Source organism: Leptonychotes weddellii, chromosome 2 (assembly GCF_054177405.1).
Source record: "Leptonychotes weddellii isolate Sample4059 chromosome 2, ASM5417740v2, whole genome shotgun sequence".
Classification (NCBI taxonomy): domain Eukaryota; kingdom Metazoa; phylum Chordata; class Mammalia; order Carnivora; family Phocidae; genus Leptonychotes; species Leptonychotes weddellii.
The window spans coordinates 176455756-176474258 of NC_138370.1; the positions used below are offsets into that span (position 1 = coordinate 176455756).

The window sequence follows — 18503 nt, forward strand, 5'->3', positions numbered from 1 at the left end:
TCCATCTCTGGCTCACTGTTTCCTGAGATCAGGGGTTCTCCTGGGCTGCTGGTGGGATTCTGACGGGGTGCCAAGTCTCCCCTAGAACTCCTGAAGCAGGATGCTGAGGACAACCCCACACGCAGCCTTAGGTAAGAGCCGCAGCGCGTCACGGGCAGGACTGCTCTGCATTCACGCTGAGTCTGCCACGCAGCATGTGCCAGAGCATCATCTGTTGAGCTGACAAATGTTCTGGGTCGTGCATGAATATACCCCATGGTTCATGAGATCTGACAGGCTAAGCACCTTCATCATATGGACAGTGGATTCTTACTAGGCTTACGGAGTCAAGCCCCAAGCTGAGAGAAACGAAGCTGCCTTTAATAATACTGTCCTTCTGGGCGCCTGGGTGGCTCAGTTGGTTAAGCGACTGCCTTCGGCTCAGGTCATGATCAGTCCCAGGATCGAGTCCCACATCGGGCTCCCTGCTCGGCAGGGAGTCTGCTTCTCCCTCTGACCCTCCCCCCTCTCATGCTCTCTCTCTCTCATTCTCTCTCTCAAATAAATAAATAAAATCTTAAAAAAAAAAAATACTGTCCTTTTAAGTAAACTTTGTGCCCAGGGCTCAAACTTCTGACCCCAAGACTCTAAAAGTCACATGCTGTACTGACTGAGCCAGCCAGGCGCCCTTAATGGGCAATCTGTAAGGGGTATTATCCTATCCAGGTGATAAAAAGAGCAATCTTCTTCCTCTGGCCAGGAAGAAATTAACTGGCCTATACTGGGCCACGAGGAGTAAGTACAATCAACATAAACTACATACGCTCCAGCCTGTGGGCCTGTCTGCTCTGACGCGACCCCTTGAAATGCCAGGATTATTTTCAGAAGAATGGAAATTCGTATTATGAATCAAACTACGGGAATGTTTACTGAGCACTTATAACAAGACTGGCACTTGCTCTGGGTGCTCTGATTTATGTAATCCTCATACCAACCCGAGGTCAGCGCCACCCATATCTCCACTGCAGAGGCCCCGGCTAGAACGTGGCCAAGCATGGGGGTAAGTGTTTGCATAGCCCTCACATAACAACGAGAAGTCATGAAACCACAAACTAAGGGCTGACAGAACCAGGGAGCCTCGAGGAAAGCACCTGGAGAGGAGCTTGGCTGTGTTGTGCAATACGCTGTTCCTGGACAGGGTTATACCATTACAGGACCTTAAACAGGCGACTGGAAGAAAAATCACCATGCTGACTACGGATGACAGGAAAAGGCCATCCTCACCTGGCTGGCTGGTACACATGCCGGCAAAAGGACAAAGCACGTATGTACTTGCTCAGAAAGAGGCACGTTTCCTAAGCCACCAGAGCACGGCTAAGACTCGGGATTCCGAGGTAGAGCGTTCCATGAAAGAGGCAGCCAAGAACCGCCAGGGGGCATGTGCTTCCCCTCTCTGTGGACGGGCTGCAGGCGGGTACTCCAGCCACACCCTCTGGGTGAAGACGCCTGGAGGCCCCCAGGGACAAGCAATCACTCAGCCAAGAGCTTTTTCCCCGACCTGCCTCTCCACACTGCCAGCGAAAGACCTGAATCAGGAGAGAACATGCACAGCCATGGTGCATGTCTAAGTCTAAACAAGGCTTAAGTGGATGGGGTGTGGATGTTTTTTCTGCAGGAAGAGTAGTAACTTCCATTTAAAAATCCACCAAAACAGATGACTCAGGTTACCTAACATTCATGTGGGTATGTATGCTAACTTCAAGTCCCTCAGTATTTTCAACGCAGTCGCTCATCACTGGATAAACGTTCGTCCATGAGCACTTACGACAGCAAGCACACAGAGTGCGAGCGCAGTCCTGCCCCGGGAGCTCAGGGGGCTGAGTCTAGGTGAGAGGCCTAGAGCAGGAAGCACTAGGGTGGAGGAGCAGCTGTGACAAGAGGGGCGTCGGGAGGGCTCCCGGGAGTGTGACGCCCCAGCCGAGTTTGGTGGGCCAAAGAAAGCCAGATGAAGAGACCCAGCGTGCTCGCAGGAGAGACAGCACACGTGAGGTGACGTACTCAAATTGCTCTCAAATCTGGAGATAAGCAACAGAATGTAGCTAAATTAAGTAAGCTTTCAAGTGTCCACACTGACCCTTTTAAAAGTCTCTTTTATGAATGAATTTCAAGCCCTCAGAAAAACCGGGTAAGAAAGAACGGATCTTGGGGCGTCTGCCTTCAGCTCAGGTCACGATCTCAGGGTTCTGGAATCGAGCCTCACATCGGGCTCCCTGCTCAGCAGAGAGCCTGCTTCTCCCTCTTCCACTCCTCCTGCCCGCTTATGTGCTCTCTCGCTCTCTCTCAAATAAATAAATAAAATCTTAAAAAAAAAAAAAAAAGAACGGATCTTGAGACTTACTTTGTGTGTTTGAATCTACTTCATCCTCTCTGGAAGCCTTTGTGGTGTTCATCCTTCTTTCTGGACTAAGAAGCTGATCCCCAGGCTGCACCACAACTAAAAATCACAACAGACAAACAATTTCCAAACACTTTTACTATTCCTTTTTATTCAAATTTTCACATTTATGCAAACATTTCAAGGTGAAAGACTAAGTCAAATGAGGTGAGGATTTCCTATAGTCAGTTTTAGACAGTACCAGACTTAGGCATCAGTCTCTGGGCTAGTCTGAAATGCACGGTACTTGAGTTTTTTGCTGATATTTCCACGTCTGTCCACTGCCTACTGTTTGCCACGTCTTGCCCTGAAGGTTTTTATCAGACAGCTCGTGATTCATTACTGCTAAAAGCATCACTGCAATCCCCAAGAAGTCTCGCTTTGAAAAATTACTCCCTAGATCTTCGTTTTCAAGCTGACTACAAATGCACAGATGAAAACAATTTAAACAATCAAACTTCAAAACACCCTCTAACATGTAAACTATAATGTCCAATTTTTGAGAAATTTTGGCTAATGACCCTTGTTAAGGACACTGTCCCTTGAAAAGAATAAGTCACTTTTATTTTATAATATATTAATATTACAATGCATTATAGAAACAAGCATTTTGACTATAACAGAAAACAATCTTTTTAATGTAATCTTATTAAATCTTATGGTCATTTGGGACTAAAAGCATGAAACAGTCAAGTAGGACCAGAGATCAAAGGGACATAAAATTAGGAGTATTTTTTATGAAAGCTGGAACTCCAAAATCTAAACAAAATGACTACAAAAGCAAATTCAAATCCAATTCTAGTGCCGAATCCAAGACACTGGAGATGAACACAAGGCCCATATTTTATCCACCGAGTCACCCCCGGTTCCTCGCTCGGCACCTGGTAAACAGAGTTGACTGCCGGTCCCAGTGATAGAGGACAGAAATGTGTCGTGGTCACAGACTCACCGGCTTCCAGGACGAAGCGGACACAGTGAATGAGAGAGCAGGCATGGGTGACCATCTCTGGGGAGGATAGCACGCTCCAGAGGCTGGGCAGCTGCAGGGCCAGGCAACAGCAGTCCAGGCCGGCCTGTAGGTCCAGACTCAGTGGGATCTGCTCATGGATCAAATGCCACGCCAGGGCCTAGAGGGGAGGGTCGATGTGACAGGAGGCTTAGGCCCGCTTCCTTCCTGTCTCTGAGCTGCCGGGGAAGCAAACCACCCCCAGCTCTCTGGGAACTGTCCCAAGAGCGAGAAGCCGGCAGGTCCAGACTATGATTCGAGGGATGGGACCCTGTCACCCACTCCCTTACATTCCAGCCTGACCACCCACTCCCAAGAGTGCCTGGGCTCACTTCTCTGCCAGAACGGCCACCCTGATCTCACTGCTTCTCCTTCCTGCAGCACCGTGGGCTCCTCTAGAAATCCTTCCCTGGCCACACGGCCTCCAGGTCAGGCTCCTCCTCGGGCCTCCCAGGGTGCAGGCAGAACCTGCCTCGGTCATAGTCAGAGACTGAATCTGAGAGCATGGGGCCTGGAGACGGCCAGGCTTGGGTTCAGATGTCAATGGGCTACTTCTTAGTGGGTGAAACCCGGACAAGCCAGACAAATGTCTCCAAGCCCTGCCTTCCTCGTCTGTGAAATGGGAATAACAGAGCCCATCCCGCCCCGCACAAAGCAGGCACGGGACTCCGTACGGGAACCGTCTGTGAGCCTGCCAGCCTGCACACTGCACGAAGACCTGCAGGACAGGTGTCAGCAGCCATCTGACTTGGGCCGGCTCCAGCAGGCGCCTGTTCGTCGCGTGCCCTCCTGACACCTACCTCTCTTCCTGCTGGCAGGTGGAGCTGATGCTGAGTCAGCCATGTCCTGCTCAGGCTGACAAACACAGCTCGGGCTCTGGCTGCAAGGATGTAGGCTAGACTATTTGCCAGAAGTTGTATGGAAAAGCGATGCACCCACAATGTGTACACATGTTGGGGGTGATTATAAGTGTCAACACAGAGTGTTTAATTTCCCATGGCTGAAACATCCAGGTTTTTACTCTATTTAAAGCCTAATAATTTTCGCAGATTATTTTCTTTAATTATCTAAAATTAGGATATACTCTACATTCGCAGTGCTTCCTTTTCCTTAGAGAAAACATATTTAATGGATGTCTGTCCTGAAATCAAAGGCATCTTAAGAGTCAAGGGAAGAGATCCACACATAAGCACAGGACTCCCTCCACTGTTTGAGAGATCCCTCAAAGGTTTCTGCTCATCTCTCCAATCATCCTTGCTTCTCCCCTGCCCCGCCTCCTCCCTGCCAGACCCTCCTCTAAGACCCGTGCCCTCAGCCCAGATGCGCGCAGGGGAGACACCGTGGTGGGAGCCCAGGTCCTAGGCCAGCTGGAAAGTAGGGACAGGAAGTGCTATGTGGCCAATGTCACAAGGCACCTGTGAGGACCCGCACAGTCAGGGGTGTGAATGTGCTCAGGAAAGTAGGGGATGGATGTGGTGCTTGACCACCCATAGTTATTGTCCTGGTGAGGACAGGAGGAGGCCCAACTGCACAGCTCCTGGGTTTCCTATTTCTCCAGTGATAGTCCCTCCGCACAGAAACACTGGCTTCCCAAGCTGCCTCTTACCTCGAGAGTCATGACCACAAATTTCACAGTGTCCCTCTCCTTCTCAGGAGGGAGGTGCAAATGGCTGGGCAGCTTGGAGAACACAAGCAGGTACTGGGCCAGGGCCCGGGCCAGAGTGGTCAAGGACCGATACAACACAGCATCCCCTGAAACACAAGACTGTGGGTGAATGCAACTCTACCCTGGGTTCGTGGCCTATGAAAGGCAGTCAGCCCATTCTCTGAGAATCTAAAGGTACCTTCAGCTCAGAAGCACATTTGCACACACACCCAACTGTGCACATGACTCGGGACATGCCTTCCTCTGAGGTCTACCCTAGTGTTCCTCCAGGGCGAGGCCGAGGAACAGCAAAGGGGCAAACATGCCAAAGACATCCAGAGCTAGGGTCCCTGGCACCATCTCTCGGTCACCTCTGCACATGCTTTCAGTTTATTAGGTCAACAGCATTTACTGTATCTTTACTCAGTCCAAAGCATGATATTGGCTCTGCAGCATTTTTAAAAAATAAAAGAAGTTTTAATTTTAACTACCAAATAGATCATTCAACTTGTTCCAGTAGGCAGTGGGCTCCACAGGCAAGAACGGCTGGAAAACGTGGTGGGTGGCAGGGAGCTGCTGAACCAGGCAGCTCACACGGTCCAGAGTGGCCAGGCGAGCTGCTTCAAAAAGGGGACTCCTCTGGCCTCCGGAGATTTCGCGCATGCCCAGGCCCAGGCATGGGGCCAACAGGCTTAAGTTGAATTCCTGAATCAGGACGTTAAAGGTTGAACAACAATTACACGCTTTTCAACCAGGCAAGAAAAACACAACAGAAAAAAGGATAATGCAAACATTTCTGAGAAAGCACAGATGAGTAAACTATTAACAATATATTTTAAAGAATATTCTACTTCCCAAAATAAATACCATATGCTCCGTGAAGTGTATTTCTGGTCTCTTTGGGGTACTTTAGTATTAAAGATTTTAAATTTTTTATGCATTCAGATTTGTTTGAAATAAAAAATTGAACATACGTAATTTTTAATTGATAAAAATATATGGCACCCAAGAAATCCAGTGAAACACCAAAATTCACAAAGTTTGAGAAAGTTATGTTCAAAGGCAGCTGAAATAAATCAAAGTGGCCACAACTGTGGGTGAAAAGCAGCATTCCCATGACAGTGTATCAGTAGGTACTGGGTTTTACCAACTTTTAAAAACCATTTAAGGATTTTTTTGGGCCAATTTTCAGGTAGAATATTTATCTGAATTTAGGTAACATTCAGAAAAGTATATGTCATCATCAGTAACCAAAACTGAACCTTTCTGCTACAGCCAGAACCTTTAAAGCTATTAAAAGTCCAATTACTGAATTTGGAAAATTCGATAAATAGATCATCAAGCAAATTTATCATTCAGCAAATCAGCTTTCACTGAATGGAGCTTAAAATTATTTCAACAAGCTGATTTTGAGCCTATTCTGTTTTCTCAATGTAGCTCCCACTGTCAAACTGATGAAGAATCAGTACTTGGGAGCATACTGCTGTGTGGCCTCAGCCCCAAGTCCCTTCATCCACACCTGGCCCATCCTTTGCTGCCCACACCCCCTGCCAAGGCCCTGCTGCTCCTCATTCCCATGTGGTACATATCAAGGCAGCATTAAAACACCTGGAGCTTTAGTCAGCTGCTGGTCCCAGGATATCTGGGAAGGAACCTGCTAAGGCTGCTAAGGCTGGTACGACCAGAGGGTCCAGTCCCCACAGGACCTGCCCAGGAGCCTCCCAGCATGCATGCCTGCACAACATCAAGGGTGGGGACGGGGACCCCAACATCTAGTTGGGGGCGAGGAGGAGAAGGCCTAACCCACATCATGGACTATTACGTACAACACATGTAACAGGGAGCGGACCTCACTGTATGAAGCAGGGGTATGGGGACCTCACTATAAGTAATGCGGGCAGGAGGACCTCACCACATAAAACAAGGGGAGGGGTCTCACTAAAGATCAATTTCCAGAATACCATGAGGGTCCATTAAATCATCTACCATGACACCATTTTAATACCTTTCCTCATGGCCATGAGGACACGCAGTGAGAACAGACTGCAATCTAAGAGAACCTCTTCTCTTCAAATGCATGGAAAGTTGAATTAGACACAATTTACCTCCTTTTGGATTCTAATATAACTGAAATAACATCCCGTCCCATCTGGATTACAGTTTTCCCACGTCCTGCCCCATCTAGACTACAGTCTCCCATGCTCCATCCTGTCTGGATTATAGGTTCTGCCATTAAGGCAGAAAAGTGAGTGGCCCGTGTCCTAAGTTGATCACATGATGATAAAACAGATCAGGCATCCTGCTAGCATCCCGCTGCTCTCCGCCGTACCGAGTTCATCATGAATGTACTCATGTCACTGGGAGGAATCCGATTCACCAGTTCTGCCCCTTCCAGCAGCGCAGAATCTGACCTAGTCCAGCACTGGGATTTGACTAGACGTAGGTACCAGTCCTGGGAAGAAGAAAAAGATGGAGAACCCAATGAAATTGGGCATGGCTTTTAAGGGGCTTCAACTCTACTGAACGTGTGTTGTTTCTTTGCCCACTGCCCCTCACATCCTGTGGCCCCAGACTGAAGGACAAGTGGTCTCCCGGGGACTATGAATGCAGCTTCCAAGAAACTGGATTCTAGCTGGCCATGTGGCTGCTCACCAAACCACAGGCCTCTTCTGTAGGAACTGCTACAAAGGCTGTGTCTTCGACTTGCCGTTCCCGCCGGGACAGGCTCTGCTTCTCCCCCCTCCCCTGGTGGGCACCCAAGTGTCCTAATTCAGCTCTCCAGCCCTCTGCTCTGTGCCCTCACCCTCTGTCCGCCCCTCGCCTGGCACTGCTCCCAACATCTTCTATTGGGGTGTCTGCAGCGCTCCTCTCTCTCCAAGGCCGGTGCAGCAGAGGCCTGAGCTCTGCCATTCTGTGCCAAGGTGATGGGTTTTCAAAATCCAAGCTCATGTCTACACTGACCTCCCTCCAGGAAAGCAGAGTACCAAGGATCTGCCAAGGCCCCAACAGTCCCCAGCTCTGAGGTGTGAGTAGCAAGGGTCGTGACCATGTACCAGGATCCTTGGGATGGTGCGGTCAACACAGGTCAGCGGGTTTGAGAGGCAGACGGGCCAAGTAGGCGAGCACGACCGCCTATGCAGGCTACGGCCACTGCTCTCTTTACTGTCCCCTCTCCCCGATGCCACAAGTGTCCCAAGTCAGCATTCCCTTTCTCACGCCACACCTCCTGCTCATGACCTGGACTGGGCCTCAGGCGTCCTGTCAGTGGCCCACTGCTGGCGAGGAACGGCAGGCTGGGAGCCCCTGGGGGCCACGCCAGGTGCCAGGACGTCCTGTTGCCTGAGCTGCCCCACCGCACACTCCAGATTTGCCAAAGATGTAAAAGAGTGGGCCCCACGTGCCCCATGCATACGTGCTGGACACGTACTTTGTCTGGAATCACGGTCTCCAGTGCCAGGGGCCCATCCCCGTCCAGCGGGTGGGACGTGACCGGAGGAGAAGGGCCACGTGAGCCGGGTGCAGTGGCGAGACGAAGCCTGTCCAGCAGGGAGTAGAGCCTCTGGTGTCTGGAATCCGACCACACGTGGGGTTAGAGCACAGTCTCCCAGGTTAAGAAGTGACAGTGGCCTCTTAAAGTGAGTGTTAGACACTTTCTCTTCAGAGCTGTCTCAATAACACTTGGACAAGGCGTGATGCAATTTCAGGCTCTAGCTCATTTTTGATAACCACAGTTCACGCCCCACAAATGTTTTGCAGACATTTCATTCATACTCGAACATTATAACAGGCAATACATGGTTTAACAGCTAATAAAAGCATTCTTTACAAACGCAAAATACATCATCTATTCTAAGATCTAAGTTCACAAAATCTCCCATTGATTCTCCCAACACGATACAATTTATACCAATTTATTCACTTCATAAAGAAGCACCTCATCTGGCACAAAGTATTTATAACCTTCTTCATCTGCTCTGAATACTAAGTCTAGAGTCAATAATAGTTTGACCTTCTACCATCTGCTATGAGAGCAACAACTTCATAATGCAAATCACAACATAACTGGGCCCAGCAAACTGAAAAATCATGCAAACCATGTGCTGCCTACTGGGTTAGGCGCCTTCCCAAATGAGGACGCCAGCAACAAGCTACAGTGCGGTGATTCTACTCTGTTCTCTTTCTCATGTGCACGCGCGCGTACACACACACAGACGCGAGCGCACGCACACACAGACGCGAGCTCGCACACAACACACACACACACAGATGCGAGCGCACGCACACACGCACACACAGACGCGAGCGCGCACACCACACACAGACGTGAGCACACGCACAAACAGATACGAGTGCACGCACACACGCACACAGATGCGAGCGTGCATAGACGCGAGCTCGCACACACAACACACACACAGATGCGAGCTCGCGCACACACGCACACACACAGACGTGAGCACACGCACAAACACAGATACGAGTGCACGCACACACGCACACAGATGCGAGCTCGTGCACACACGCACACACAGACGCGAGCGCGCGCACACACACATCTTCCCCCATGTGGAGGGAAAAAGGTGAAATTTAAAGGTAAAATGTATTTACTTGTGGAAACAACAGACGTCATGATTTCTGATAAAGGCTTCTAAAAGGTTATGCAGCAGAACAAGGTGACAAATACTAGGAAGAAATCACATTTTAACAAGATGCAGCTATAATTTTTGCATGCCAAGAACTAGGTAACGCCTTTCCGATTTGCTCACTCTTACGCAGCAGCTAGGTACATGCTCTGATTTGGCTAAGATCACGCTGATGACTCGCATTCTCCTGCGTCACAGGTGGGCGGACGGGCAATCTGGACACGTCGGGCCTCGACCAGCCAACAGGATGCAGGCAGGTCCCTATTACCACAGTACAGGTGGTGCTGTCACTTCACCTCACTTTTTATCAAGTGAGAGCACATTTTGTTTAATTTAGGAAGGCTTTCTATTAGGGCCTTTCCACAGTGAGCTCATCTACAAAGCACACCAATCTCTCATCCCGAGCTCGTTCCCGTACAAATCTAAGTCTATCCAAAAGCAAGGAATGCCTGGTCGTAGCATTACCTGTGAGCCAGGCCGCTGCTCTGAAGGTATTCCTGGATCCTGCTGAGCTCCTCCACTGGCAGCTGGGCCGTGCTGCTCTGAAGTAGACAACAGCACATCAGCAAGTGTGTAACATGGAACGAATCAAAACCACCTTGCGCTCGTTTAGGAGGGAAAGAGTGACATGTACACTTTATTGTAGCAAAGGCAGAGAGGAACGTACAGGAAGCGCTCATATCAGGCACACAAGGAATGACCAACTCATACATCTTATACATGTTTCTCGCAGTGGCGTGTGAAGAATATGCCTGTGGAGGAAAAAACCAGGCAACTGTTTCGCCTGCCCTGCTAAGTTCTCAGTAAAAATTAGCGTCAGTATTTTTCTAGTACCTGTAAATTTGCAGCCAGAAGCATTTCCACCCGGCGACAGGCTAGAGTGTCGACCATGCGAGCCAGCACACGGAACGGAGTGCACAAAAGCTTGTCCACATACAGTATTAACACAGCGCCCGACTGGCTGAGGTGGATCCCTTCTAAGCACTGAAGCGTCTTCTTCAGGGTGGTAGGCTGGCGATGGGCAGAAGGAAAGCAACTAGAGCACAAGTTTGGCCAACTGGAAGTTAGCAGTTTACCAATTCCGATAGTACATTTTTAAGGTGGAAAAAAAACCCTGACTGGCCACAGTTGGCACCAGGGAGACTTACGGTTGAAAGGTTTTCACAACGAGACTGAATCGCCTGGATGAAGAGGCCACTGGCAGCGGAGTTCCGATGAACAGCACTGATAAAATCCTGCACGGGGGGCTCGTGGGATAGATTGATCAGGTCCTGGATGTGATTCACAATGAGCCATGTTAGGTGCTCTGAATCGTGTAGGTTCTGACACTGAGGAGAAAGAGTGACAGACTCATTCTCAAGTCGACAAGGACAGAACAGACATGGATGCCATAGAAAAGGCCAGAAGTAGGAAGGGGAAGACAAATTCCAAATTATAATCCTAACTGAAACTATCTAGTGTTTGACCACCAATAATCATCAGGGTCAGAACTCACTTCACAGGATCCGTCACCTTCAACCCTACACTGTAGCCAAAGCTGCTGGAGGACAGACCCCGCCCGCCAGGGAAATGTGATGCTCCAGCCCAGCTCCCAGGGACCCTGGCCAAGGGCCAGAGGAGGAGCAGAGCAAGGCCCAGGGTGCCTGCCAAGGACCAGTGACCCCAGGGCAGCGGAATGGCAGGGGCAGCACCGCCCTGCCCTCAGGTGATGGGACCCCCCTGCCGTGAAGCGAGAGCAGATGACACACAGCAGACCCTGCTCTGTCTAGGCTTTGGTCTGGCCTAACGAGAGTGCTCCCCAGTTCTCCTTCCCCAGTCCTGTGACAGGTCAGTGGAGAAAATGGGCTCCCTGTAACTGCCACAGTTTTGACAGAATTCCTGAATCCAAAATATGAATAGATTCCACTGATCAAATGGATATTAAAGAGAGAAATTTTAAGATTTATAAGGAAAGAAATATCCATCTTTGAATATGTGTGTTGCCTTTTCATCTTAACTCAAATCCTTCTAGGCAGAAATTGTAAAATGAAATCAATTCTTTGACATCTGGTTAATGAGTAATATTTTCCATGTGGAATAATTTGATAGTACTAACTTATAAAATTAATATTTTTCTTACATTTCTGTGAAAGACAGCATTATACAATTATACTAAATCATTTCTCAGAAGTAGAACAAGATAGAAAAACTATTTCAACATAAAGAATGGAAATCAAAAAATGAGTATCAATAAAAAATAGCAACATAAAATCTGTATGATAACAACCAGTTGCTTGAAGGATTCCCCTTCCTTTCCCAACTGAGAACATCACACACTTTGCTGTGTGAAAATAGTATGAATATGGTGCCATGTCTGTGCCAAAGAAACACGTGTGCTGTTATGGGTAGAGAAAAAGCACCAAATCGCAGCCAAAATGCCACAACAGGTTTTCTGAGTAATGCAATTACAAGGAGACTGTATTTTCTTCTGTTTATTGGTTTTTGTCAATTTTCTATGTTAAACGTGGGATGCTAGTTTTATGGTCAAAAACTCTACAAAAGTAATTTTTTTAAAGATGGCATTCCAACAAGAAGTCATTTAAAATGCAACAGTGGACACCAACACCCTCTGCACAGATGGTAAACAGCGTTTAAATCAGAACTCCACTCCAAGTCACACTCGCCCAAGAGGCGACATTTGAGTGAAACCCTCTGCAGACAGACCTCCACGTCCGTGACCGGCCGGAGCAGGACGCAACGCTCACTACAGCCCTGTGCCGATGGCGGCGGGAGGTCGCTCTGCACAGCATCACGCACACCGGTGCCCTCTGGCCCCCGCCCCGCCAGGACTTACGACATAATCGCAGAAGAGAATGAGCGCTCCCCTTCGCACTATTTCTCTATTGCACACCCCAAGCTTGCAGGCTGCATCAGGGTCCTCCTCCTCTCCAGGCATCTGGGGGCTGAGTGACTTCGTACTGGACAGACTGCGTCTCCTGGAGGGAGCAAGAGACGCACTGACAACGTTTCCAGGACAAGAGCGAGCTTATCTTCAAAGCTGAAGACGACCAGAAGCTCAGTTCCAGGGCTAGAGCAGACGGACTGCACTGCGGCGATAGGATGTGATGCACACTCTCAGCGACCTACTTCTGAGCTGGGGCAAAGCACGTATGGACATCAAAAGAACACAGAGATCTCACCGGCAAACAGTCAAATGCTTGACTTAAGGCAGAACCTGCCATGAAGCCGCACCTTTGATCGGCACTCAGGCACCGGGCTCTCACCAACTGCGCTGGAAAACACAGCAACTGCGTTCAGGATTCCCAGTGTGGGTCTGCAGAACGCTGCCCACCGCCGGGAGAAAGCTTGTACGCAGTCGGATTTCACTGCACCATTACTGGGGAAATGTTGCCACCCTCACCTGCCCACTGGTACGTGCCGCCACGCAAGCCCTGTCTGAAAGTACGGCCGCAAAACTCATTCCCCGCTCGTGAAGGTTACTTCACTTCTCAGTCGACGGGTTACACCCTCGGGGACCCTCGAAGCGGTCCTAAGTCCTCTGACAGGTGTCGCCACACCTGTGAACAGCCGCTGACGGAAGAGTCTGAGGACAATACCCGTCCCTCGGAAACAAAGAGCCTGTGCATCTCTGCTAAGGCTTACTGGGGACAGAGGTCACAAGAAGACAAGAATATTCTGAAATGTCTCAACTTTTCCTACAACACCTTGGGATTTACAAGAGCAACTGGTATAAAATAGTCTACAGATTAAAAAAAATGTTCCAACTGCAATGTCCCTTTTCTCACCTGGTGAGTGGACGCACCCGCGTTGTTATCCGTATGACAGAATACTACTCGCCAGTCCGAAGAACAAACCACTGATCCGTGCAAGGCCATAAATGAGCTTTAAATATCCTGCGCTAACTGACGAAGCCAGACTCAAAAGGCTACAGACCCGTATGACTCATCCATAGGGCGTATTTTGCAACGGGCTGAACACAGGGACGGAGCATGGACCGGTGGCTGGGGGAGGGGGTGGCCACAGAGGACACAGGGGACCTTCCGAAGTCATGGAACCCTCCTGAATTGTGACTGTGGCATTGTTCACCTGACAATATTTGGTACAAAAGAGTGTGTTTCCCTGTAGTGTAAGTCATAGGTCAATGAAAAACCAACCAACAGAAACACCTCCTCTCCTCAGCCCTCCGGCCAGCCCCACATTTCACAATGGTACGCGCTACAAGGGAGCCTCTGCAGGAGAGGGGGCAGAACTTGCAATCCAAATCCAGCGGCAGGATTTGAATGTCAACCCACGTCAATCCAAACTGAGCCCCAGCTTGTAGGGGGCAGGCCCCGGAGACCTCAGGACAGATGCGGCTAGATACTGATGGTGAACAAACGCCCCAAATCCAGGCCTCAGAACTGACGCGTGGCCACACCACAGCCCCAGTGCCATGGCACGTGCAAGACCGAAAGAGGCCACCGGAAGGCCAGACAGACTGGAAACAATCAATGAAAACAGAGCTCCCCAAACAAGCAGCAGACAGGAGCAGACCCTGCTGTGGCAGCCGCGGGTGCTTCCTGGGGCCGTGCGGCCAGAGTACAGCTTCTCTGCTTGCCCGAGAGCCTGCCTGTGCAAGCTGGGGAGGTCACCGTCGTGCAGAGCTGCATCTATCTACTGACTCTACAAATAAAGAAAAATGGAGGCCAGCCCTGTCTGGAGGGCCTGGTCAATGTCCTGAGGGAGAGAAGAGAACAAGAGGAATACGGGTGGGGAAGGAAGAAGGGAAAAGTCTTGACCTGTGGATGATAGGCATGTGTTCACAGAGAACCCTCCAGAGCCCACAAAAGCCTCCTGGGGATGCTGCATGAGCTGGGCCGGGTCTCAGGATGTGAGGTCAGTACACAAAACCAAATGCACGTCTATAAACCAGCAGCACACCATGGGAAACAAAACACTTTTCCACGTACCATTTAAAACAGCATTCCAAAACATGAAATGTGTAAGATACGAATAATGCTTGCACACGACACACTATGAGATATTGTTGTGGCAAATGAGAGACCAAAATACCCAGAGAGAGACTATGTTCGAAGACTGAAAGACCGGACGCTGGACGCCAGTGCTCCCTCAATCCCGGACCAGTGGCAAGCTCAGTCAAGAGGCCAGCGGGCTCGTTTGTAGACGCAACCTGATTCTAAAACATAAACGTGGACATACAAAGAACCTACGGGAGCCAAAACTATTCTGGAAGTAAAGAAGAGCGGGGGAACGGGCACGGCAGCCGGGGTGATGACGTGGTGGTGGCGGTGACGCCGATCGGGGGCGTGAGCAGAGCCCCCAAGGTCCGCACGTCTGAGCCACGCTGTGCTCCGAGAAAAGTGCCAAGGGAACTCAAGAGAGAAAGCACGGTCTTTTTCACAAAATACACCGAAAGAACCGCCCTTTGGGGGGGGGGGGGTGGGGAGATGACTCTTCACCCTCACGCTTTGTCATACACAAAAATTAACTCGGAATGGTAAACACTAAAGCTACGCAAGTTCCAGAAGAAACCATAGAAGAAAATCATGATCCTGGGGTAGGCAAACGTTTCTTGGATTGAAGAGAGAGAGAATGAAACAGAAAAAATGACACGCTTGATTTCATAAAAATTTAAAAATTCTGCTCTTCCAAAGAAACCATTAAAAAAATAAGATGGCAAACCAAAGAGGGGAGAGAAAACATTTACTTAGATTCAGAATATATAAAAAATTTACAACTCAGTAACAAGATAAGAGCCAAATTTCAAAAAACCGGCGAATACTGAATACATACTTTATAACAGAAAATACACAAATGGCCAATAAGCACATGAAAACATGATTACCTTTATATTACCATGTTATCAGTGAATCAGCGAAATGCAAGTGAAAACCACAAGAAGCAGTGCCCTGCATCCACCACGAGGGCAAGAAGGGAAAGCTCCCGTGACATCGAGTGTTGGTGAGGAACTCGTGACCCCACTTCCCACATCTCCTCCCCTCTGGAGCACACCTCCTCCTGTGAATTGTCCAGAGCTCCGTGGTCCAAAATGCCCCTACTTCCGTGATCTTTTTTCCTTAACTTTTACTTTGAAAACTTTCAAACCAACAGAAAAGCTGAAAGATTAATTCAATGAACAAACCCTCTTCACCTAGAGTCAACCACTAATACGCTGCCACCTTGTGTGCACACACACGCACACTCACACGTGCACACACGTACGCATATGCTCTACACACAAAGACACACTCTGCACATACACACATATGCACTCTACGCACGCACACTTTTTGGCCTGTACCACCTGAGAGTACTCGCGGGTGAAGACACTTGCCCCTAAGTAGTTCAGCAGGGGTCCCCTGAGAACTCATCACCACAAAACAACAGGTCCCCTAGAACTCACATTCAAATTCCCTCCATTATCTCAATAGTGTTCTTTCTGGATGTTTTATCCCCCAGATCTGTGGAAGGCCCTTCCGTTTGGGCGTGTCTGACTGCTTCCTCATCATCAGACTGGGGTCCGCCCTCCCACTTCCTCTTGAACCCACTCCAGGTCCCTCTGCCCTCACCACCCACCAGCCATCAAAAGGAGGACGAGGAGGAAGAGGAGGTGGGAGAGGTAGAAGGGAGGAGGGAGGGGAGGAAACTCACTGGCTCACACACCCACTGGGGTAATGGACAATTTCTCACCTTCTGTCCACCTACACATACCTGCTACCATCAGCAGCTAACTCAGGCCCCACCCCACCAAGTCTTGCCCAGCACAACTCAATCTTGGGTGCCCATGGGAGTTTCCCAGGGAGACTCTGAGAACACGAGAGCCCAGGATCCTAATTCCTAAGGTACCCAGCTGCCAGGTCTGGTGGTGGGTTGGGTCACAGTCCTGGTCCCTGGAACAAGCTCCCTGGTGGCTCTGAGGCACACTCCTCAAGGACTCAGGGCCTGGCCTGGAGTGTGTTCGTGGACGAGAGCATCGGCACCACCCAGGAGCCTGGAAGAAAAGCAGAGTCCCAGGCTTCCCCAGTGATCTGCTGGACAAGAACCTGATTTTAATAAGCTTGCCGGGGGATTTATATGTACACCAAAGAAGCACTGAAGCAGACAATCATTTTCTGTTCCCGACTCTTACAGCAAGTCATGTTCTTGAAGCATTTCCAATGTTTTCACCGGTCTGTCCCGACTAAATATAACCATGTGGAGGGCAGAAAATGCATATTATTTTTCTTTGCATATCCCATGGCATATAGCGCAGAACAGACATTGAAAGGTGCCTACTGACACTGGATTTTCCAGCTGAATGCAATGGAGTGGCCCAACTAGGACCCCAGGCCTCACACAGCTCAGCCTTTCCACACTGAGCAGAGAGGAGCTGACCTCTGCCCTGCAGCCCTTGCTTTCTCTCCTCACCATGGGCCCTTGAGCCTTCCAGAAACTCTGCACTGAGGACTCAGCTCGGCAGAGGGGCGGCAAAGCTTCTATTCCCACATGTGTGCAAATGTCTGAGCAGGACAGTGCTCAGAAATCAAGGCTTAACCCTGAAAACTTTTTTGCAAAAAGGGGGTCACCCCCAGATACTTAATAAGTCTTTGTGAATGACAAAAAATAGGGTATTTCCAAGCAGTTTTGAAATGTTGCTCAGTAATTACTTCATTATCTAAGAATAACCAGAACCACATTTAACTTATAATGAAGTTAAGACATTGCAACATGTCTGGCTCTGGAAGCAATTTAAGGACGAGAGCCTAGCAGGAGGGACACAGCATGACAAGAATGACCCTCAAGAGGAACCGTGTCAAAGAAACCGCACTTGGAAAGCAGCGGCTACTCTGAACGCCTTCGGTCTGAGCACATTTTCCCTGCAGCACAGCGTCCACGAGAGGAAGGCTCACCGGCAGCACAATCCACACAAGGCCTCACGGAAACAGGGCCAAACCTTGAGCGGCCCCGCGCCCCAGCGCACGGGAGCAGGCCGCCTGGGGTGCCGGGCGGACATACCTGGGGGTCTGCTGCACCTCTGCCCACCAGCGGTAGTCGGTGTGGCTGACGAGCAGCAGGATCTGGCACCAGAGCAGCACGAGCGCTGGGTGCGTGGGCAGCATGGTGCGCACGCGCGCATTCAGCCTCTCCAGGTCATAGAAAGTGCCGTCGGCATAGTCCGCCGCGAAGAGTCTCGAGGCAGCCGCCGTGATTCTCCGGAACATTCCTAGAAACCAACCAAAAGTACAACTGAGAGGCAAACGTCGGGCTGCTCGTTGTGGCCGCAGGAAGATCTTCCACAAAAAGACACACCCTCAGCTCCTTCCCAGAGCCACACGTTCAGAGCCCAGATGCTAACATTCTTACTCTCCCGGGCCTTCTCCCCACTGCCGGGAGCAAGCTGTCCAGGAGCTCCGCGGAGGAGCAGGTGGCCTGCACTCGGCGCCCCTGGGACGGCGAGGCCTCCACAGGGCCGGGCCGGGGGACCGAGTCTGCTCTGGCAGGTGGGGCAGGACCCTCACCACGCCCTACTCCTGCCACAACAAACACCTCCTCGTGGGCCACAGCAAGTGTCCGGAGGAAGAGGGCATGAGCTGGGCCCAGTCCTCTGTGCCCTGCATTACTGTGTGGGCTCCCTGTGGGGCCAATGGCCCCAAGGGAAGAGGCAGGTGCTGCTGTGGAGGAATGGGGAGCCCGGGCACAGAGAAGAGGGAATGACAGACTACGGATATGGGGTTTTACTCAACAGAGGACAGCAAGCCATGGTCGGAGCTGTGACTCTACCATTTACTCGGTCCTCGCTATACATTACCTGGGGTC

General features: G+C 50.1%; 1 protein-coding gene across 4 annotated transcripts in view; it reads right to left on the reverse strand.

Annotated features, from left to right (window-relative positions):
- The window catches only part of HTT (huntingtin), a 139679-nt gene that overhangs the window by 18811 nt on the left and 102365 nt on the right, over positions 1 to 18503 (reverse strand). For all 4 annotated transcript variants that reach the window (XM_081812704.1, XM_081812703.1, XM_081812705.1 and 1 more), the window contains exons 41-51: positions 17703 to 17910; positions 12541 to 12682; positions 10856 to 11035; positions 10542 to 10718; positions 10173 to 10249; positions 8492 to 8630; positions 7394 to 7516; positions 5556 to 5769; positions 5026 to 5171; positions 3363 to 3540; positions 2378 to 2473 (exon numbers count right to left, since the gene is read on the reverse strand). In XM_081812704.1, coding sequence (XP_081668830.1) covers positions 2378 to 2473; positions 3363 to 3540; positions 5026 to 5171; positions 5556 to 5769; positions 7394 to 7516; positions 8492 to 8630; positions 10173 to 10249; positions 10542 to 10718; positions 10856 to 11035; positions 12541 to 12682; positions 17703 to 17910 — 1680 coding nt within the window. The remainder of the gene's footprint in view (positions 1 to 2377; positions 2474 to 3362; positions 3541 to 5025; positions 5172 to 5555; positions 5770 to 7393; positions 7517 to 8491; positions 8631 to 10172; positions 10250 to 10541; positions 10719 to 10855; positions 11036 to 12540; positions 12683 to 17702; positions 17911 to 18503) is intronic.